Genomic DNA, 23,924 nt, shown 5'->3' on the forward strand with positions numbered 1-23,924 from the left:
TTTGGACATTGCAGAAAAAAAAATGCACTTCCTTGCATTTTGGTCCTTATTAATACTCTAATTATTAATAATTCTTGTTTTGCACAAATTTATTTCAATAAAATGTGTAAGAAATTTGAGAGAGAAAAAAATTCTCAAAGTTTGCTCTCCAAGTCATATTAAGGCTTAAATATTACTAAGTAACGTACAAGTTAGTGCAATGCATCAGTTCTGTACGTATTAAATTGCTAAAGTTGGTGAAATAGCATCATTTTCATAACACCTCATATTGTGAATACCTTCAAGAGTTGTCTGTTGCTGTACTACTTTGAATAAGTAATGCTTCCCCATCAGAGATAATAAATAACTAAAATGATATACCACTGAGTAGGTACCCAATGGTCTACTATTTCAGTCTTTAACTATTGTATACCATTTGGCATCTCTCATATTGTGGAATTAACTTCATAACTGGGTTGTCAGTTGTTATACTACTGGGTACCCACCCACCAATGAAGGGCCAAATAGCCCTGAAAAGGTCATCTGTGTGTAGTATCCACTGAGAATAAGTAACAATAATCTTCTTTAATGGGGAAGCATTGTACTGCTTATTCAAAGCAGTACAATGACAGGCAACTTGTTGTGAAGGTATTCACAATATGAGAAGTAAGGAAAACGATACCATTTCACCAACTTTGGTGATTTACTAGGTACAGAACTAATGCATTGCACTAACTTGTATGTCTATTAAATTCCATGGCTTGAGGCTTTAGCCCCAAATTTTATTTTAGTAAGTAACCTATATTATATTATTATGAAATAAAATTATATTTCACAGTACATTACATTTTCAGAAAAAAAAGTAATACCCACTCTCATGACTGCTAGTTCAGTCACCCATTCCTCAAATTTGCTATTATCTTCTGCAACGGACTCTTGCAAGTGTTCAGGCAAGTCCCATTCATCTGAATTATCAGGTGGAAGTTCTGTAAGGTGAATTCATATAAATAAAAAAATATATTATATATAATATTTATTTTAAAAAATTATGGTCCTCTTAACCAATTCAAATGACAGCATTTCTAAGCATAAATTTTATCTGATTATGCTATGAAAAACTAGTCAAATAAAATGATTCAAGAAGAGCACTGCTGTATACACGTAAATGTAAAAGATTTAAGCAAACGGTTAGCCAAAATTATGAAGTGCATCCTTTGATTCGTGGTAAGTCCCTGGATTAAAGATGTGCAAAGCTCTGCCCAATTCACAAAGGGGAAATCAAAGAGTAAAGAAAGTAATTACAGTTCTATAAAACTGACTTCTATTCCAGTGATATAGGACAACCAAGACAGGTATGCATTTACATGGCAATCACAGTTATGGTACTATGACATAGTAAAGTGAGTGACCATTGAAAATAACACGTTAAATATTAATTAGTAATTAAAAAAAACTGGAATTAGCATTATTAGTGGAAAATGATGGAAGAAGGCAAGTTTATACAGCATCAGCTAAAAAAAAAAAAATTTTTTTTTTATGTAAACATAAAAGTTCAAATTGAGGAAAGACAATTGTACAATAGATGTGCAGGAGTTTGCCTTTAGCCAGCAGGTAGTTGATTGCTGGAAAAGACTTCCACCTGCTGTTGTAGAAGTTGATAGCTTAAATAAATTTAAGGCTGAACTAGAAAAACATTTGGAGTGGCCGGATGGGTAAAATGGGAAGAATTTTTTTTTCATTTTTTTTTTGGCTGTATAAGCTTGCTTTCTTGCAATGCTTATACAGCATCAGCCAAAAAAAAAAAAAAAAAAAAAAAACCCTTCCCATTTCACTGATCCATTCATTTCAAATGATTGTCTAGTTCTGTTTTCAATCTATTTAAGCTATCAACTACCCCAACAATAGATGGAAGTTTGTTCCAGAAATCAACTACCCGCTGGCTAAAGGCAAACTTCCGTACATCTATTCTACAACTGTCTTACCTAAAATTGCATTTGTGACCCCCTGAGGCAATTAATCTGGGCAAGAAGAATACCATCAGCATTGAGCATGCTCAAACCATTCAAGGCCTTATACACTTCAATCAGATCACTTTGCAGGTGCCTAGTCTCTAGAAACTGTAATTTGCAGAACTTAAGCCTTTCTTCATAAGAGCACCCCTTTGTTCCCTTCACCAGCCTTGTTGCCCTTCTCTGTACTCTTTCTAGCAACTCTACATCCTTCCTAAAATGAGGGCTCCAGACCTGTACGCAGTACTCAAGGTGTGGCCTGACCATTGCCTTATACAAGGTGATAATTGCCTCCTTATCCCTGCTGGCAAAATTCCTGTATATCACTGACAAGACCCCATGACCTACTCTGGCAGCATGTCTGCACTGCTCAGAAAACTTCATATCTGACTGCACAATTACCCCCGGGTCTCTTTCATTCTCCACTACCCCGAGTGTAACACCACATAGTTGGTACATTTCTCTGGCGTTACTTTTCTCCATATGCAGTACTTTGCATTTGTCAATGTTAAACTTCAGTTGCCACTTCTCAGCCCATCTACCCAACTTTTACAGATCCTGTTGCAGCAGCATACTGTTATTAACAACCCTGCCAACCTTTGTATCACGGCGCCTCCGTAGCCAGGTGGGAAGGAGCAGCAGTGCGTAGCACACGCTTCTTGATTAGAGCGGGGTTCGAGCCCGTCACCACCAAATACAGAGGATGCAGAAAGGTCAGGGAACGACCACCGCATATCCCGGAGCAATATGGCCTTAGTTGCTAATGCTCCTAAAAAACCAAATAACAAACAAACCTTTGTATCATCTGCAAACTTTGCCATTAATCTTCATCAATATCATTGATAAATATACAAAACAACAATGGACCAAACACTGAACCCTGAGGGACACACTAATAACATCAATACATGTAGAGCAGTAACCATTGACCACCACTCTGTCTTCTCCCACTCAACCATCCTTTTATCCATGCAGCAACTTGCCCTTAATGCCATAATGTTCCAATTTGTATAGTAGTCTTCCATATGCGTACCAAAAGCTTTCCCGAAATCAATGTATATGATATCAAAATTATTTTTTGCATTCAGTCCTTTGTGACCACATCATAGTATCCAATCAAATTGGTAAGACAAGACTTCACCTTGACAAACCCATGGTGTGTCCGAATTATTGCTGCAGTTTTGTTTAAATGATCCTGCAATGCTTCTTCAACCAGTGACTCCATTATTTTCCCTGGAAAAAGTTAAACTAACAGGTCTGTAATTACTTGTGTCACCCTTTGATCCCCCCTTTGTGAATTGGAGATACATTTGCACATCTACAGTCCATGGGGACTTCCCCCGAGTCCAAGAATGCTCTCACAATTATGGCTAAGGGTTTGCTTACTTCCTTTGCTGCCTCCTTTATAATATAACTGGATAGATCCTGTCCACCCCAGGTGCCTTTCTTACGTTTAACTTCAACAATTTCTCTTCCATTTTGCTCTCAGTTATTACAAAATCATTTAACTCCCTGTGAGGCTTTGATAAGCATCTGGCCCTCTCCTCCTTGAATAACTCCTCATGTGTGAATGTAGATGAAAATACTCATTTAGTTCAGCAGCTATCTGAGAATGTTCATCTACAGTCAAACCATTGATATCAAGTGGACTAATCTGATTCATCCTCTTCCTTTTAGAGTTTATATATATGTAAAGAAGTCTTTGCTGTTTTTCCTTGCATCCGTTGACAAAGATTTTTCATAATCTGCCTTCTCTTTAAGTCGCCTTCTGTGTCACCTGACAATTTATGTGCATCCCATGCATTTTTCTTCTCTGGCACAAGTCTCATTAGTTCATCTGACATCCATTTGGGCCTGAACCTAGATCAGTATTTCTTAGTTGGAACAAAATTGCCTAGTAGCTTCCAAGATTACTTCCTTGAATGCTTCCCATTTAGAATTTGATGCTGGTAACATCATCAGTTGGTGCTGTATAGAACCTAAAAAATCTCTGAGAACACTATAGTTGAATTTACGAAAGCAAAAACCCTTCCCTTTACCCATGATGGTAAAGGAAGGGTTTACCCACATCTTTAAGTAAATCCCACATCAGTACACTGTGATCACTGCTACCTAGTGGTTCCTTTATCTGTAAATTCTTAATGCATGAATAATCACTGCTGATAATCAGATCAAGATCGTTACTCCCGCTTGTTGCCTCTCCAACATGCTGCTGTAGAAAACAATGTGTGCGAGTGACTAAGTTCCACACAAGTTCCAGTCTATATCTGAGAAGTTAAAATCCCCCATTATAAGCCACTCTGATTTACTGGCCCAAAATCAATATCTAAATTACGGAAAGCATATTTAGCTAAATTATGAATGTGATCATGGCAGTTTGCTTTAATTATGTCTTCATTTAATTTCTTAATATTTTGGAATAAGGATTTATTACTCCCAAAATAAGGCCTCCGTAGCCGAGTGGGCAGGAGCGGGAGTGCAGTAGCACACGCTCTTTGAGTAGACCGGGGTTCAAGCCCCTGACTGCTGAATATGGTCGATCTGCCAACCCGCACTGGACCAGCATGGCAGATTATGGTCCATTTCTCTTAGCATAAATTGTTGAGGAGGCTTCCATCCTGCAGTAGGTTGATAATGGCTGCACTTTACTTTTACTCCCAAAATTACAATTTGCATTGTCCTCACTGAAACTAAATATGCTTTGCCAATCCATTCCTAAATTACTCATTGAATTTTTTAAGCACTCAAACATTCCACCTGCACTTTCATCAGCAATTTCAAAAAAATCAACTAAATAGTTTGTAGGATGTTAAAGTACTGAATTGACAAAGGAAACATTTTCATATTCTTTCTATTAGAAGCATCAATCTGTAAACAAAAAATTAAGTGGATCATAATGTTTTAAATCATCCAAAACAATTCGCAATACTTTTTTACCTAAAACATTACAAACAATGGCAGCAGATTTAGTTTTTCCACATGATATTTTTGGTGTAATTTTTGAATCATTGTAAAGTTTAGAGTTCAATTTTATGCTACAATCTAATGAGTTATAAGAATGGTGATGCTTCATTGAATAATAATTATGAGTTTTTTAAACTGCAGTAACTAAATCCTCTTCTTTCATATTCTTTTTCACAAGAAACCTATCAAGAATATTTGAAGAATTTGCTGAATTTTGAGCCGATTTATGAGCTTGTGAGTCTTTATGCTGAGATGCCCATATAACCAACTTTAAATACATTTGTGTATAGGAGACATCTCACCTTATGAGGATCATTTGTTGAGGCTAGCCTTTCATATTCTTGCTCCCAATTTTTGTTATAAGAACAAAGCCTCTTCTTTTTTGGGGAAATTCCATTTTTTTGCCAAAAAAATAAAAAATGTTTTCAAAAAAAGTTTGTATATAACATGAAATATGTAGGTGCCTATAACCAAAATAGGTATAAATGAAATAGATAAATGTCCTTTGTAAAGTTACAGGAAAAACAGTTTAAACAAAAGCCACTGAACTCCATATTATAAAAAGTGATTTTATTAATTATCTTTCAGTCGCACACTTTTTGTGAAAATTAGATCATGGCAACATAGGTGAAAGTTTTTATGCTTTGTTAAAAAAATATAATTTCATTGAGAAGTATGAAGTTAAGTGCATGGTGTTCGTGAAACTACATATATGAGCCGGAGAAGCTAGAATAGGTTAAGATTATCTCATTATGATTCATTTATCAGTGGTGGATTTTGCATTCGAAGGGGTTTTTAACATATCCCTGTTAAAGCTGTGAAACGAAATTGTAATTTGTTGTCGGTTTGGGGGGCCCTGTGCATGTGGGGTCCAAAGCGTACGCCTCCTACTCCTGTGTGGAAATCCAACACCGCCATTACGAGGCACAGGCATTGAAAAATGAAAATAAAGGACAAATTGTGCCTTTCTCGTTTCAATAAAGGACAAGGACAGTTTGGCTAAAATAAAAGATTGTCCTTTGAAATAAAAGACATCTGGAAACCCTAGCCATGGGTGAGAATGGTTAGCCCAAAGCCACCTAAGTGGTATTCAAATCATAAATGTTTTTCCGCAACCAGCTGGTTTATGCCAGCTCTGAGCACATCCTAGATCACCTCCCATAATCCTTTGTGCAATCTCTTCTATGAACTCCATTTTTCTTTGTTATGAAATGGAAATGATGTCAAATGACGTCATTTCCACATCAAAAAATCATGACAAATTGATTTTACTACCATCTGAAATTTAGTAGGTGCTGCCAAAGATGTTTACACATCAAAAATAAATAAATAAAACAATAAAAAAACAAATTCCCACATCACCATTCCTATCACTTCTAACAGTTTAGTTGTTCCTTGCATTTATTCAAACTATCCGCCTCTACAACACCAGATGGCAGTTTGTCCCAACAATCAACCACCCTCTGAATGAGAGCAAATTTTTGCACATTTAACTTGCAATGATCCTTCCTTAATTTCCATTTATGCCCCACATTTGTAATCTGAGCAAGATTAATGATTCCATCAGCATTCAGCTTACTCAACCATTCAAGGCTTTAACACCTCAATTAGATCTCCCCACAACCACCTACACTCTAGACAATGCAATTTGCAAAAGCCTTTCTTAGTAAGAGCATTGTTTTGCTTCCCTCGCCAATCTTGTTACTCTTCTTTGTGCCAGTTCCAACAGATCCATGTCTTTCCTAAAATGAGATTTCCAAAACAGTATGCAGTACTCAAGATGTGGTCTAACTATTGCCTTGTATAATGGGATAATCATCTCCTTATCTATGCCTGTTGGCAAAATTACTGTATGTCAATTACAAAACCCCCATGAGCTGTCCTGGCAGCCTATCTACACTGCTCAGAGAATTTCATATCTGACTGCACAATTACTCCTAGCTCTTTTTTTTTTATTCTCCATTGCCCTGAATGTGGTAGCACACACCAAGTATGTTAATCTGTCATTACTGCCAGATTAACATATTTGGCATTACACGAAGTACCTTGCATTTGTCAATATTATACTTTAATTACCACTTCACAACTAATCTTCCAAATCTGTCTAGACCTTGTTGCAATAGCATAAACTGATAACTGTGATTGACTACCATGCCAACCGTTGTATCACAGCACACATCGACATTAATCCTGATATGCCTTAATTAATATCACTAATAAGTATATAGAAAACAACAATGGGCTCAAAAGAAAAGCTTGGGGAAACCTGCTAATAACATTATTCCAAGAAGAGCAGCACTCATTAATAATTACTCTCAGTCTTGTCCCACTCAATCATCCCTTTATCCACAGCATTAACTTGCCTTTAATGCCACACCACTCCAATTTGTATAGAGCAACAGTGCAATACTGCAACAGTATCAAAAGATTTTCTCAAATCTAAGTATATGATGTCAAAATTATTTTTTTCCTCCAGTTCCTTTTTTTTTTACTGTGTCAGTATCCAATCAGATTGGTCAGACAAGATCACCTCTTAACAAATCCATACAACGACTGCAGTACACAACTGTATTCCTGTCTAGATGTTCCTGCATTACTTCTTTAACCACTGACTACATTATGTTCTGTGAAACAGAAGTTAAGCTAACTGGTCTATCTAATGAGTAATTAATTCTAATTATTCATATTACATATGATATTTATCACTTATTCACAATACAATTTTATTCACATATTTAATCTTCTAGAAGTCTTCTTAACCCATTTTTAATGACTGTATGAAGCACAGAAGTCTAGTATGGTCGGGTAGCCAAATGGTTAAGGCTCCAGACCTTGGTGTTTGTATGTGATCTATTTTGTCACAGATTGGTGTTTTTTTTTGGCACAGGAGCTATTATTGTCAAATTAGCATTAGCATTAGTAGAGGCATATGATGCAAGAAAGCAAGCTTATTCAGCATCAGCCAAAAAAAAAAAAAAAACACACACACACCACTCCCATTTCACCCCTCCGTTCGTTCAAAATACCTGTCCAGTTGAGCTTTAAATTTGTTTAGGCTATCAACTTCAACAACAAGTGATGGAAGTCGGTTCCACCAACCAACCACCCGCTGGCCAAAGGCAAATTTCCGCACATCTATCCGACATCCGTCCTTCCTCAATTTGAATTTATGCCCTCTGAGCTGATTATTCTGAGCAAGATGAAGAATCCCATTGGCATTGAGCATGCTCAAACCATTCAAAGCCTTATACACCTCTATCAGATCACCTCGCCGGTGCCTGGTCTCCAGACTCTGTAATTTGCAAAACTTAAGCCTTTCTTCGTAAGAGCAACCCTTTGTCCATTCACTAATCTTGTTGCCCTTCTTTGTACCCGTTCCAGCAGCTCTACATCCTTCTTGAAATGAGGCCTCCAGACCTGTATACAGTACTCAAGATGTGGCCTAACCATTGCCTTATACAAGGGAATAATCACCTCCTTATCCCTGCTAGAAAAATTCCTGTATATCATTGACAAGACACCATGAGCTACTCTTGCAGCTCGTCTGCACTGCTCAGAGAACTTCATATCTGCCTGCACAATTACCCCCAGGTCCTTTTCATTCTCCACCACTGTCAGTGTAGTACCGCAGAGTTGATACGTTGCTCTGGGGTTACTGTTTCCCATATGTAGTACTTTACATTTGTCAATGTTAAACTTCATTTGCCACCTCTCAGCCCATCTGTTCAACCTTTCCAGATCCTGTTGCAGCAGCATAGTGTAAGTAGTGTCCTTAACAACCCTGCCAACCTTTGTATCATCTGCAAACTTGGACATTAAACTTGATATCCCATCATCAATATCATTCATAAACACCGAAAACAACAACGGACCCAACACTGAACCCTGAGGAACTCCACTAATAACATTAGTCCACATTGAGCAGTGTCCATTGATTACCACTCTCTGTCTTCTGCCACTCAACCATCCCCTTATCCATAGCAGCAATTTGCCTCCAATGCCACACTGCTCCAATTTGTGCAGCAGTCTTCCATGTGCAACAGTATCAAAAGCCTTTCTAAGATCCAAATATATATCAAAGTTATTCCCTGCATCCAGTTCTTTTGTGACTACATCATAGTATCCAATCAAATTGGTCAGGCAAGACCTGCCCTTAACAAAACCATGCTGCGTCTCAGCTATAACTGAATTCTTGTCTAGATGATCCTGCAGTGCTTCTTTAACCAGTGCCTCCATTAATTTACCTGGAACAGAAGTTAAACTAACAGGTCTATAATTACTTGTGTCAGCCTTTGATCCTCCTTTGTGAATTGGGGTTACATTTGCACATCTCCAGTCTATGCGAACCTCCCCTGAGTCCAAAGAAGCTCTCATAATTATGGCTAGGGGTTTGCTTACTTCCTTTGCTGCCTCCTTTAATATAACTGGATAGATCCCATCCACCCCAGGTGCCTTTTTTATGTTTATCCTCAACAATTTCTCCTCCACTTTCCTCTCAGTTATTACAAAATCATCCAGCTCACTGCCAATGTTTACTTTACCTACATCATTCTCCTTCCTGAATAACTCCTCATGCATGAATGTAGATGCAAAATACTCGTTTAGATTGTTAGCCACCTGAGCAGGATCCTCAACTGTTGAACCATCAATATCCAGTGGACCAATCTGATTCATCCCTTTCCTTCTTGAGTTTAAATATGTAAAGAACTCTTTTCTGTTTTTCTTTGCATCCTTTGCCAAGGATTTTTCGTAGTCTGCCTTTGCCTGCCTAATCTCCTTTGTGACTTGGTTACAAACCAACTTATATCTATCATAGGCTTCCATGTCACCCATTAATTTGTATGTATCCCATGCATTTTTCTTCTCTGCCACATGTCTCATTAGTTCATCTGACAACCATTTAGGCCTAAACCTTGAACAATATTTCTTAGTTGGTATGTAAAGCCTGGTAGCCTCCAAGATTAGTTCCTTGAATGCTTCCCATTTTGAGTTTGCTGTTGGTAACATCATCAGTTGGTCCCACTGTATAGAATTTAAATACTGTCTCGGACCATCATAGTCGCCTTTACGAAAACAAAAACCCTTCCCTTTACCTCTGATGGTAGTTACCTCCTTGAGTAAATCCCACTTCAACACACTGTGATCACTGCCACCTAGTGGTTCATTTATCTGCAGATTCTTAATGCATGAAGAATCACTACTGATAATCAAATCAAGAGTATTACTCCTGCTAGTTTCTTCCCAAACATGCTGATGTAGAAAACAATCATCCAATAAATCCACAAAAGCCTTGCTAATGTGCGAGTGACCAACCCACAAATTCCAGTCAATATCTGGGAAATTAAAATCCCCCATTATAAGACTCTCTGATTTACTGCCCCACTCTATTTCCCTGTACAATATATTATTATACTCATCAGAGTCATTAGGCCTATAGCACACTCCTACTCTCAATTGTGATTTCCCTATGCTTATGTCACACCAAACTGACTCGACACTGCCCTGTCCATCGATGTCGACTGGCTTCACTTCCTTGGACTTTATGTGTTTCTTAATTAATAGCATAACCCCTCCTGTCCTGTCTATCCTTTCTATACACATTGTATTCCCCAAATTCCAGTTCTGCATTACTTATATCTGTGTGACACCACGTCTCTGATATTCCAACAATATCTGCCTTTGATGTTTTGAGCAATACCTCAAATTCATCAAATTTATTTACCAAACTCCTAGCATTGGTGTACACGCAGGTATACATGCACCTGTTTCTATTCTTAACTACCCTAACACAACCCATGTGTTTACTTGTACCGCAATGACTCCCAGCAGTCTCTGAAATATCCTGCATCTTGTTTTTCAGGCTTCTGCTCATTTCAATAGAAGCAGTGCAAGAATCACTTCCACCTCTGCCAGTGGCTACTGTTAATCTATTAGTCCTTCTATCCCCCCCCAACTAGCAGTTTTCCGACCCACCTAACACTGCCTCGACAGCATCAGTAAAAATTCTTGCACCCTTTTCATCCCTGTAGAACAATCTCTCCTGTTAACAAGTACAGTCCAGGCTGAAAAAAATTTTCCCCCTTGAGCCTTGCACAATCCCTCCAGGGCCGAATTGATCGACAAGGCTCTCATCATATACTCCCTCCTATCGTGTCTGGGCAGAATTGCAGACACTTTCAAATTCAACCCTAATTCACGGCTTGTTTTCAACAGTGACCTGTACTTGCTAAGTAATTCCACCGGGCTCCTACTCTTAATATCATTAGTGCCAACGTGTACAACTATATCACCTTTTGTGCCCTTAAAAGATGATATCCGCTCTACAACGTCATCAACCTTTGCCCCTGGCAGACATACCCTGGTCCTATTCCACCTATCCTTTTTACAATGCATGTTCCCCGTTTCCCTGACAATAGAGTCACCAAGAACTACTAGTTCCTGTGGGACCAGCACATTCTGCCTAGGGGGCTGCCTCTGTGTTGCCTGATGACCAAGTGCAAGCTCTGGCGTTGATGTGGGCAGCTGACAGCTTGATGGGCCCCTCAATTTATTTCCTTCGAGGGCATCCACCCTGTCCTTCAAGGTCTCATATAGGCCCATAACAACGCCGAGTTGTCGCCTAATTTCCTTGCACTCCTTACATCGTGCACACACAAAGACATCCCCCTTGGCAGTATCATGTCCCGTACCCGACTGCTCCACAAACATCAAGCAAACAGTGCATTTTAAAAGACTGTGATTCAAATTGCATCTGTTCCCATAGATTGATAACAAATATACAATTAAAAAGGGCTTAGAAGGGCATATATAAATTAATCAATTTCAGAGAGTTGAAAAACTCAGTTGGATTAGAGTTGTCCCAAATAATATGATTGAGCTGACAAGATGTATGTTAAAGTGATAGATAACGAGTGCATTCAATTAGAATATAATTTATAGTCAGTGATGTGCCACAATGCAAGCAAAGTGGAGGAATTCCTCCAGGTAATAAAAAGAGATGTGTGAGATGAGTATGACCGATATGTGCCTGGATAGCACAACCTGTTTGTATTTGTTTGCTCAGAAGTGGGATTTCTACAGCTGTGGATTCTTCTTTATGTTTTGTAATTTGTTATATATCTGGTGATGCCAAATTTTTGGCCACTTTTCAATGCATATGTGCAGTATGATTGATTTATAATCTGTATCAAGAATCTGAATGCGATCATTATCAGAGGGGTTTCTTGTTGCTTTATCTGCACGATCACATCCTGGTATTGCAGCATGCCGAGGATTATTATTTTTTTTTTTATAAATTTGCAATATTTTAAATTGTCTTTTGAATACGTGATGATTGGCGAAACTGTAGCTTGATTTCAATGGTACAGCTTTAGAATAGAACAACATTGGAAATACAGCAGAAATTGAAAATGTATTAACCATTTTGTGAACAGCAAATCATCTTCCCTCTACAATGTAGCAGATTTTAAGCATGAAGTCCATTGGGGGTAATGCTTTAATTCTCAATGAAATAACAGCACGAAAAACAAGTTTGGTGTCTGTACACGATAACATTGATGTACAAGGTGCAATCCGAAAGTAAATTCCGCCCACTCGCTGTAACAAGCTATCACATTGTGCAGTTTCCATGACGTAATAAAAGGGGAATAAAGTGCCATTTGCCTACTGTCCTCTTGTTTGCTACAGCCAATTATGAGGAAGTTACTCTTGTATTGCACCTCGTTACGTTACTGTCATGACGGCGATTTAAACCAGTCGAGTCATTGGAATATGTGAAATCTGAGGAAGAGTTCTTGAAAGTAAAATATGAAAAACCTGAAAGATGATGAATTGTTTCGATTGGTGCCAAGGCAATGAAGATTGTAAGATTCCAATAAAGTGTGTCTGTATAAACTGCGGATGTTCTAAGGCTGGTCTCTCTCCGAAGGAAAACCCTAAGAAATACCTTGCACAGAATTGGAATCTAAACCTTTCAAAACAGGTGCTGAGTGATATATCCACACTTAAGCCATAAGAAATCTCAATGCATTAACTGATGTTAAATAGTGTATGTTTTTACGAAATACGTTATAAGTATTACTGAAGTCAATGATGTACCATGACTTTCGCTGTATCAGTGTATGCGCATACAGGTCCTTGATAACAGTTTTTATCGTCTTTCTATCGAAGCAATTGTTTATTTCGTATATGGAGAAAGTTATCAAGTTACAAAACTATAACTATCTCTAAGCTTCCATCGGATACTTTTCTTCAGTAATAAAATTCGAAAAATGTCTGCAGTACTGGAAACATTAATTTTTGTTTTATATAGAACCTATGAAATACAATATTGGATTGCTATTATTATCATCATCATCTCTGTGCCAGAGATAATAATCTATGGTTTTATTTCTTTTATTATACCATTCTTCAATACTTTGGCTATTATCGTTAGAGAGAATGCTAAAAGTGAAAAGTTTAAATTGGAACCCGAATCTGCAGCAAAAGCCAAAGAAAAAAGGATGAAATACAATACAGTGAACTGTATAATAAGAGCTTGGACAATTTGTATTCTTTTGAGACAGCATTATCAGAGGATGTCTCAAAAGAATGCAAATTGCAACATATAAGAGTGCACAGAATAGACACTGCAGTTGACAGCCAATAAAAAGGATCTTTTGCAATCTTCAAATTGACAGAAGTGACGTGTGCTGCATTGCCGCAGATCCAGTGAATGTCTAGGAAGTCCCACAACAACGATTGAGCAAATGAGTCGTACTGAAAGAATTTCTTCCAACCCCTTCAACATCTAGGAATGGCAGGGAAGTGTATGCCTACTTCGCATCATAATGTATGTGGTAGACAAAAAGTCTGGTCATTACCCCGTGAAATAAAGTGACTGCTATGAAGAGGAGAGAAAATGATACGCAAGAATTAACCAATCGTCTAATCCAAAACATCTGCCTGCTGGCATTTACTTTTATTGGATCGCATGATGCTATAAAATAACATTTCTCGAAGAGATGCTTGATAACTTTTTAAGTTGTTTTTGTCATGTTTTCTTTGTCCACAAAATGTGGACTTTGTGGTGTTCTAGTTCAAACTAAGCATTTTGAGAACTGTGGATACTTTGAGATATCCCACAGCTGATAATCCATGATGAGGCAGAAGTTTATCCTCGTAGAAACAATGATCTTCATCTCTTAACAGTGACAAATAATTATGATTGTTGACTGCAGAAATCAAATTAAATAAAAGTGTCCTAATAAGAAACCATATTAATGAAGATTTTGTCTCAAAATCTCCCAGACAATTTTGAAACTATTGAAACTCCCTAATATTTTACCCGTAACTGTCTTTTTTTTTTTTTTTCTGGTAGTTGTTGGCGCATCGGCTTCTGTGGCCATATTGCACCTCCCAAGGTTTTTACAGTACTTTGATCCAAGCCCGAGGTGGGAATCGAACCCGCGACCTTTGGGTTATAACTGTCTTAATCTCAATGTGGTGGGTAATTTAAATTTTTCACATCACTTCGCATTGTTGTTTGGTCTTTGAAGTTCTAATGAGAGCTGACTCAGTTTCAAGGTTGATCTTTCATTTGGTATTTTAATTACAGTATTTCTTTCAATGGTGTGACTGGAGGTCTTGCCCATATACTGCAACTTATGAACATAAACAAAACAGAATAAATTTTAGCTTAAAATATCAGGAGCAGGCTTTCTGCTTTCCTGAGCAGTTCCGATCTTAGTGTCTTACAAAGAAGTGGGTGACTGAATGACTGGGAGTTATGTTAAAGTTTTCATTGAAATCATGCCAGCCGTTTATTTGATCTTGCCGCAGACTGCATTTACGACACAATACGACATCGGGACTTTCAGCCAGTATGTGCATGTTTTCAGAATCTCTGGTCAATGACACTACTCAGACTACCAAGAACGGTTTCGAAAGTGGCAAATACCTTGACTGCCTTCCTTCCAACCAGTGGTTCCAAATTAAAAAAAAAAAAAAAAAAACACAACAAATCATACACAGGCCCTAGACAGATTATTTGTAAATGGACCCCTACAGAAGAACTCGTACTAATTTGAGGCTATTTTTTTTATTATTATTATTTAAAAGAATGGTATAATGCTGAGCTATATATTGTGTTCTACGGCAACATTTTCCCAATATCATATTTCAAAAGATAAATGTAATTAGTGCCACGGAACTAGCCAGGAGTTGTCTCAATCTTTCATGTCAGAAATACAGTTCATTGGTTCACTGTGACATTTCACGAATGTTAGAAAATGCATAAAACAAACTACAGCTTAATGTGCAAATATTCAAAATCTGCGATTATCTTTTTCAGAAAGAAATCAAGACCTTTAAATATGGGATTTCTGATGTCATGTCCGCCCCCCCCTGCTGTTCTAGCATCGTTTGAGGTGTTCAATGGAATTTGTGTAAACTGAATTTTATAGAGAAAAACTCCTTGCATTTATTTTATGAAGTGAATGTTTTATTTATGAATTTCCTAAGAAAGCATTACTCTAAAAACAAACAAATTTGTATGTCCAAATGGATTTTCTTTTGAAATTCTTTTTTTGACAAAATCTATCACCTAAATCTCTCTGTCACTTTTCTGTAGAGAAATGGGCACCGCGTGTCACTAGCGACAGAAAGAAAATTCTGTTGATGGACCAACAGCGTGTACCCTTTCGTTTGTTCAAGCAATCACAGTTAATGCAGTTTTGCATTCGTAAACTGGACGAAAAAAATTCTAGAAGATAAATTTCAGTCTTCAGTGAGACCCGAGATATGATTTTGAAACACACAGGTTTTTTTTTCTCTCTTTCTTTCAAGAAAATATTGTTAAGTCTTCAACTGGCTGTTTGCTGATGTAATAGTAAAGGCTAGTGCAATACATTTAAATATTTTCGTCCATCCGAAGACAAAATATACTGGTGATAACTGTTAGGCTTGGATTTTTTAAGGTAAACTCTGAAGCGTAAGGTCTAAGCAATTGCTGTACCAACATCTTAAAAATCTCAGTACTCCCAGAAAGAGGTGGTTCCCGTGAAGAGTGGAAATTATCTTGAAGGGCTGTCACTGCACTCAAAGAGTCTATATAGATTATGGTCTTCAGACTGAAATCATTAGTAAGAAAGGTCATTGCCATTTCAATGGCACAGATTTCAGCAGTGAAAACACTGATGAAATCTGTGAGAAACAGACAGTTGATGTTGGGAGGAACACTGCAGCTCTCATAGCTGTGTCAGTTTCGGAACCATTAGTATAAATTTGTGCATTAGCCAAGGAATGCATGGGCTGCATATAGTTTTTGAAAGTCTGATTGTTCAGGGGAATGTTTCCCCAATGACAGAAGTAGTTATCACATGAGGGTATGCACATTTTTGTACTATTTCTGTGTCCTGATAAGTATTGGTGGAATGCATATTCCACTATTGAAATAGCCCTTGTATGTGAATTTCTGCAGGTTTATTTTCATGAAGTTTATTTCTGAACAGGCTTACCCTATTGAGGATCATAGGGATATGACCAGATGGGATGTGAATGGAGACTATGGATTTTAACTACATAATTAAATAACAGCATCTTTCTCCAAAAGTAAAGTGAACGTTCATTGGCTTCTATACATAGGCTTTGAATTGGAAATGCTCTGAACACACTGTTGTACTGGGTTGAGACGTGCTAACAGCATTTTTGGGCTGTCATAAAATGGGGTTCCATAATCTAATTGAGATCTGATCAAAGTTCTATGCAGGTATAGTAGGGTATAACAATCATCTTCCCATGTAACAGACAAGTTGACTAAGTACTGTCAGCTTTTTCATACAGTGCTCATGTTTGTAGTATACATTCCTGAAATGTCAGTTTAGTGACAAACATTAGACATAAGAATCAGATACTGTTGGTAAGTGATATTGGCTGAGTTCCCAGCAATAATTCAGGTTCTGGATGTAGTTGATGCTTTTTGCAAAAGCAAATGGCTCTAGTTTTTGATGCAGATATACGATAACCATTATGAAAAGTCCACAAGATTATTTTGTTTATTGTGAGGAGTAGTTGTCTTTCAATGGAACGCATATTCTGTGAACGGCAGGATATTGCAAGGTCATTGGAATACAAGTAGATGTCTACATTACATGGAATGTTCTGCATTGAATTGTTTAGGGCAAATCTATGTGGTATATCTTCTCTTTGAATAAGAGATTGCAAAACAGCACTGCAATAATGCACATATTTTAGCATTAAATCAGCTCACACACCAACCATAAGAAAAAGTATTTACTGTAACTAAAATATTTACATATTAAAATAAAATAAAATAACTATTTACAAAAACTGCTATTATATTAAATTAAAATATATACATGTAAAAACATTAAAACTGTGATAAAATCCTTAAGATAAAATACACTAAAATAAACCGGATTAAAAGCGATAAAAACAATAAAAGTCTCTGGAGCTTTCGGAAGCATCGGCTTCCTCCCTCAGCAGTAACAAAACTTCCTGCAGCACGTCCATATATAACAGGCTCATGGTACCTATACACGTGGTGCAGTCGGCGCATGGTCTGAACTGGAAGTGGAAATAGCTCGGGAACGTGTTAAGCAGAACCGTTCATCCGTACTTAGGATGATAGTTTCAAACAGAGGATGCATACGCATACCTCTGTCCCTATTCATAATATTGTGGTCGGATGAACAGATTCGTAGGCTCTCGAGCCATTTACGGTTCCAGAACCCATGCGCTCGATCCACGATAACTGCATCCTCTGGGGATATTTGATGCTGCTTCTCCCAAAAATGTTCGGCCACAGCAGACTTATTGTAATCAGCGGTTTTTATAGCATTTGCATGCTCCCCCAGACGATCCTTGAGCAGACCTTTCCAGGGAGACCAAAAGGTCTCCCTGGAAAGGTCTCCTTGAGCCGTCGTTTTGTCTCGCCCACATAACATTCCCCACAATCCGGGCATTTTATCCTGTATACTACTCCACTACTCAGGTCCTTTGCTATTGGGTCTTTTACCTGAGACAACACTGTGTGCAACCTCCGCCCGGGAAGCTGCACACAGCGTGTTTATAACCCCGCAAAACTCTAACGAGATGCTCAGTAACGCCCGGATAGTAAGAAATGTATGCGGTAGCCACAGGAACAAACGGTTCCTGACGGTTAGACTCTATTCCTCTACTAAATCTGTCTATGATCCTCTGGGGGTATCCGCATTTTCTAAGGTCTGCTGTGACTCGTCTAATTTCACATTCTTTGTCCTCAGAGGTGGTGCAGTGTGACCCTGCACTATCTGGTAGAGCTTTCACTACACTATTCTTATGCTGCCCAGCTTGTGCTGAACTATAATGGGTGTACTGGCCTCTGCACATAGGTTTTTTAAACACAGAAGTTTTGAGCCTAGGGCCTAACCCTAGAGACCAGTACATCCAAGAAAGGAAAGGTACCTCCTGTTTTCCACCTCTGAGGTAAATTGTATAAATTGGGAGAAGCTATTAAGCCAATGGAGTGCATCATCCTCTCTCCCCTTCTGGACCACGGTAAAGGTATCATCAACATACCTTTTCCATTTCTTTATGGGAAACTGACATCCACTAAAAACCTTTTCCTCTAACTCCTCCATGGCCAGATTGGCCACGATGGCGCTAATAGGAGATCCCATGGCTGTACCGTGAACCTGTTTGTACATAAACCTTGGTACACCATAGTGGTGCTGGCCAGACAAAGTTCCACACCCGAACAAATATCCTCTACATTTAAAAGCGATCTATTACTCAAAGAGACATCATTACTCAAAGATTTTCTAACACAATATATTCCATGTTTAATTGGAATGCATGTGAATAGTGACACCACATCAAAAGAAATCATGCTCTCGTTTTCATTTATAATCAAATCTTTCACAAAATTCACAAATTCTTTACTGTCTTTTATGACATAGTTGGACTGGCCCACTATAGGCGAAATCAATTTAGCCAAATACCCTGACAAAGCATATGTGGGGGCTTCCTATAAATGATACAATAGGTCTGAGTGGGACTTCTGTCTTATGAGTTTTTGGAAGTCCATAAAACCTCGGGAGTTGACATCCAGTAGCATGTAAGAACCAAAAGGTCTCCCTGGAAATCTTCTCTGCCTTTAACCAATCCTGTACCAGTTTATTAACGCGCTGCTCTAGGCCAACCAACGGGTTTCTCCGAGTAACTTTATACGTATTATTGTTCTGTAAAAGGTCCAACTATGTCATAAAAGACAGTAAAGAATTTGTGAATTTTGTGAAAGATTTGATTATAAATGAAAACGAGAGCATGATTTCTTTTGATGTGGTGTCACTATTCACATGCATTCCAATTAAACATGGAATATATTGTGTTAGAAAATCTTTGAGTAATGATGTCTCTTTGAGTAATAGATCGCTTTTAAATGTAGAGGATATTTGTTCGGGTGTGGAACTTTGTCTGGCCAGCACCACTATGGTGTACCAAGGTGTTATGTACAAACAGGTTCACGGTACAGCCATGGGATCTCCTATTAGCGCCATCGTGGCCAATCTGGCCATGGAGGAATTAGAGAAAAGGGTTTTTAGTGGATGTCAGTTTCCCATAAAGAAATGGAAAAGGTATGTTGATGATACCTTTACCGTGGTCCAGAAGGGGAGAGAGGATGATGCACTCCATTGGCTTAATAGCTTCTCCCAATTTATACAATTTACCTCAGAGGTGGAAACAGGAGGTACCCTTCCTTTCTTGGATGTACTGGTCTCTAGGGTAGGCCCTAGGCTCAAAACTTCTGTGTTTAAAAAACCTATGTGCAGAGGCCAGTACACCCATTATAGTTCAGCACAAGCTGGGCAGCATAAGAATAGTGTAGTGAAAGCTCTACCAGATAGAGCAGGGTCACACTGCACCACCTCTGAGGACAAAGAATGTGAAATTAGACGAGTCACAGCAGACCTTAGAAAATGCGGATACCCCCAGAGGATCATAGACAGATTTAGTAGAGGAATAGAGTCTAACTGTCAGGAACCGTTTGTTCCTGTGGCTACCGCATACATTCCTTACTATCCGGGTGTTACTGAGCATCTCGCTAGAGTTTTGCGGGGTTATAAAACACGCTGTGTGCAGCTTCCCGGGCGGAGGTTGCACACAGTGCTGTCTCAGGTAAAAGACCCAATAGCAAAGGACCTGAGTAGTGGAGTAGTATACAGGATAAAATGCCCGGATTGTGGGGAATGTTATGTGGGCAAGACAAAATGACGGCTCAAGGATCGTCTGGGGGAGCATGCAAATGCTATAAAAACCGCTGATTACAATAAGTCTGCTGTGGCCGAACATTTTTGGGAGAAGCAGCATCAAATTTCCCCAGAGGATGCAGTTATCGTGGATCGAGCTGGGTTCTGGAACCATAAATGGCTCGAGAGCCTACGAATCTGTTCATCCGACCACAATATTATGAATAGGGATGGAGGTATGCGTATGCATCCTCTGTTTGAAACTATCATCCTAAGTACGGATGAACAGTTCTGCTTAACACGTTCCCGAACTATTTCCACTTCCAGTTCAGACCATACGCCGACTGCACCACGTGTATAGGTACCATGAGCCTGTTATATATGGACGTGCTGCAGGAAGTTTTGTTACTGCTGAGGAAGGAAGCCGATGCTTCCGAAAGCTCCAGAGACTTTTATTGTTTTTATCGCTTTTAATCCGGTTTATTTTAGTGTATTTTATCTTAAGGATTTTATCACAGTTTTAATGTTTTTACATGTATATAATTTAATTTAATATAATAGCAGTTTTGTAAATAGTTATTTTATTTTATTTTAATATGTAAATATTTTAGTTACAGTAAAAACTTATTCTTATGGTTGGTGTGTGAGCTGATTTAATGCTAAAATATGAATTTTCCCAACCTCAGAGGCCTTTTTCAGAATAATGCACATGAAAGTTCTATTTCAAGAAAACTTTCCATGATCACTGATAGTCAACCTCTTAGTTGTATGGTAAACAGATCTTGAAGAATGTCATAGTACCAGGTGGTGTCAAAGGCTTTTTGAAGGTGGTGTCAAAGGCATAACAAGACAAGATATTCTTTTTAGATAAAAGCATTGTATACATTACTAGTTCTGCAATAATCAAGTCCTAATCTGTAATTATGGTGCTAATAGGAGAAAATTATGGTGCTTAGCATACGGGGAAAACTGAACAAGTATACCACCAAGCGGCCTACATAGCTGAGTGGTCAGGAACAGGAATACAGTAGCACATGCTCTTTGAGTAGGCCAGGCTTCAAGTCCCTGACTGCTAAATGCAGTCGATCTGCCAACCCACACTGGACCAGCATGGCCGATTATGGTCCATTTTCCTCAACGTGAATTGTTGAAGAGGCTTCCATCCTTCAGTGGATTAATAATGGTTGCTGCTTACCCATTTTTTTTTTTTTATACCACCAAAGGTCAAAAGTTTTAGCAGGGTCTCAAAATGCTAATGAGTCATGATTTCAATTAGCAAATCACCAGATTTAAGTCATCACACTATTTTATGTGAACCTGCTATTTTCTAAACATTTCTGTGTGAGAAATGAGAACAAAGTACTCATACATTTACTCGACAAGGAGTGAGAGTGGTTTGATCTTTTTTGGTCTTTTAACTGTTAGACTAGTTCTGTGACCATCAAGTCCCACTCTGAAATTACTCCTTTAGCATTGCATGTGAGGAAAATTACACAGGTATACCACCAAAGGTAAAACATTTCAGCAGTCTCAAAATGCTTATGAGTCATGGTCAATTAGTAAATCATTGGATTTAAGTATTCTCACTATTTTAGGTGAACACGCAATTTTCTAAACATTTCTCTTTGAGAAATGAGAACAAAGTACTTGTACATTTACTTGACAAAGAGTGGAAGATAAGGAATGATGGGCATTCCTACTGCTCTGTATCAGTATGGAGTCTTTTTGACTGTAATGTATCACAGTCTGTTTCATTCATTTTAGAGTATATGAGCACTGTGGTTCAACTGGATGGTAATTGTTGCATTCCACGTTTTTCTCCTTTTAGTTCTGGTGAAGCAACTCTTTCCACCCCACTATGCAGAGGCAGGAGAAGTGCCAACCAGTGACCAAGCGATCAGAATGTACAATGGTATGTTTAGCAGAATGAAGTTTCTTGTATTCCTTGTAATAAGTTTTCAGAGTTGCACTTGCTTAACTGTTTTGCTATACAATTCAAAACAACCAGTCATAGTCGGTTTGTTTGTTTCTAGTAAATTTCATGTGACATTTTGGTGCATAATACTAGCTGGGCTGTTGTTGTAAGATTGAATGATAAGACTGTTGTTGTAAGTTTTCTATTTAATATTATTTTCACTTTATAATGAAATGCCAGAAAAGCGTAATTTTACAAAAAATCTATACACAATATAATTATGAAGTTCAACACATTAATATATTGGATAGCATATTTCTATTTCACAGCAACACTGATGTAAAATATACCAACCAATTTTACCACATAATGTTTACTATAAACAGAATAATACTTTTTACTTCCATATGCATGTGTATTTTGTATTGATTAAATTTCTTACCTATTCTCATCTCACTCCTCATCTTATATACCAGCATGTATGCATTATTAGTAGTATGGTAGCCTTTTAATAACTTTGGAGCTTTGACAGACTTTGTTCCATTGTTTTCTATAGAATTGAATAATTCAAAATATTTCATAAAAATTAATGTACAATAAAAAAAGAAATAAACCCATACATTAATATTACTTCTATGAAATAAATAAATTAACAAAGTTGAGAAAACTCAAATAGCATACTTATCACAAAATTTTAAATCAATTATTAGGAAAAATTTTTTAAAGTAGCAAATTGCATAAGCAGCCAACATTTAGAAATCAAATCCAAAAAAAAAAAAAAAAAAACCCTTTAATATAGCTCTCTTTTCCAGATAGAATAATATTCTGAAACATTAGTTGCAAATTCATAATAATAACAACTAATATGCGATTAATGAATGTAATATGATGCAAAGAAAAAATTAAGCATGTCATTACAAAATGTAATCAATTATATTTTAAAGCTATCTGCACTGTTCATTTAATTTATTTACTGATCTACTTTTATGTTTTGTTCAATTACATAGTGTTTGCTATTAACAATTTTAGTGTTCGACAATCATTTTGTTTTACAGGATAAAAAATTCTGGCAAAATATAGCATATAGGGTATAAAAATGACCTACCCACCACCTATTCATCCCTGAAATAATTTGTTTAGTTCTTCCTTAAATTTATTTAAACTGCCGAATTTATTTAAACTGCTACAACAATAGATGGGGAAGTCTGCTCGAACAATCAATTACTCACTGGCTGAAGACAACTATCCTGCAACCATTCTTCCTTCAAACTGAATTTATGCCCCCTCATGTATAGTCTGAGCAAGAAGAAAAATGTCATCAGTATTGACTTGCACAATCCATTCAAAGTCTTCGACACCTCAATCAGATCCCATTACAGGTGACTAGTCTCCAGATGCTGCAATTTGCAGAACCAAAGCCCTTCTTGGAAATATAACCTTTTGTTACCCCCGCCCTCACCAATATTGCCGCTCATCTCTGAATCCATTTCAGCAGATCTAGAACATTCCAAAAATGAGGCTTCCAGACATATATGCATCACTCAAAGTGCAATCTAACTATTACTTCATACTTCATGGGATAATTGCCTCTTTATCCTTGCTATCAGAATTCCTGTATATCATTGAAAAAACCCCATGAGTTGCCCTGGCTGCCTGTTTACACTGCTCAGAGAACTCAATATTTGATATTTGACAATTACCCACAGGTCTTGTTCATCATTTTCAACTATCCTGAGTGTAGTGCCACACAGTTGGTACATTTATCTAAGATTATTGCTACCCATAAGTAGTGCCTTGCATTTGTCAATGTTTAATTTCAATTGCCATTTC

At 37.7% G+C, this 23,924-nt stretch overlaps 1 protein-coding gene across 8 annotated transcripts in view; it reads right to left on the reverse strand.

Annotated features, from left to right (window-relative positions):
* LOC150079283 (ubiquitin carboxyl-terminal hydrolase 48-like) overlaps positions 1–23,924 on the reverse strand; it is a 955,076-nt gene that overhangs the window by 637,689 nt on the left and 293,463 nt on the right. For all 8 annotated transcript variants that reach the window (XM_090382262.1, XM_090382266.1, XM_090382265.1 and 5 more), the window contains 2 exons: positions 22,537–22,644; positions 853–965 (listed from right to left, as the gene is read on the reverse strand). In XM_090382262.1, the coding sequence (XP_090238388.1) occupies positions 853–965; positions 22,537–22,644 (221 nt within the window). The remainder of the gene's footprint in view (positions 1–852; positions 966–22,536; positions 22,645–23,924) is intronic.

This window comes from Mastigoproctus giganteus, chromosome 10 (assembly GCF_048544385.1).
Source record: "Mastigoproctus giganteus isolate SK-2022 chromosome 10, ASM4854438v1, whole genome shotgun sequence".
NCBI lineage: Eukaryota > Metazoa > Arthropoda > Arachnida > Uropygi > Thelyphonidae > Mastigoproctus > Mastigoproctus giganteus.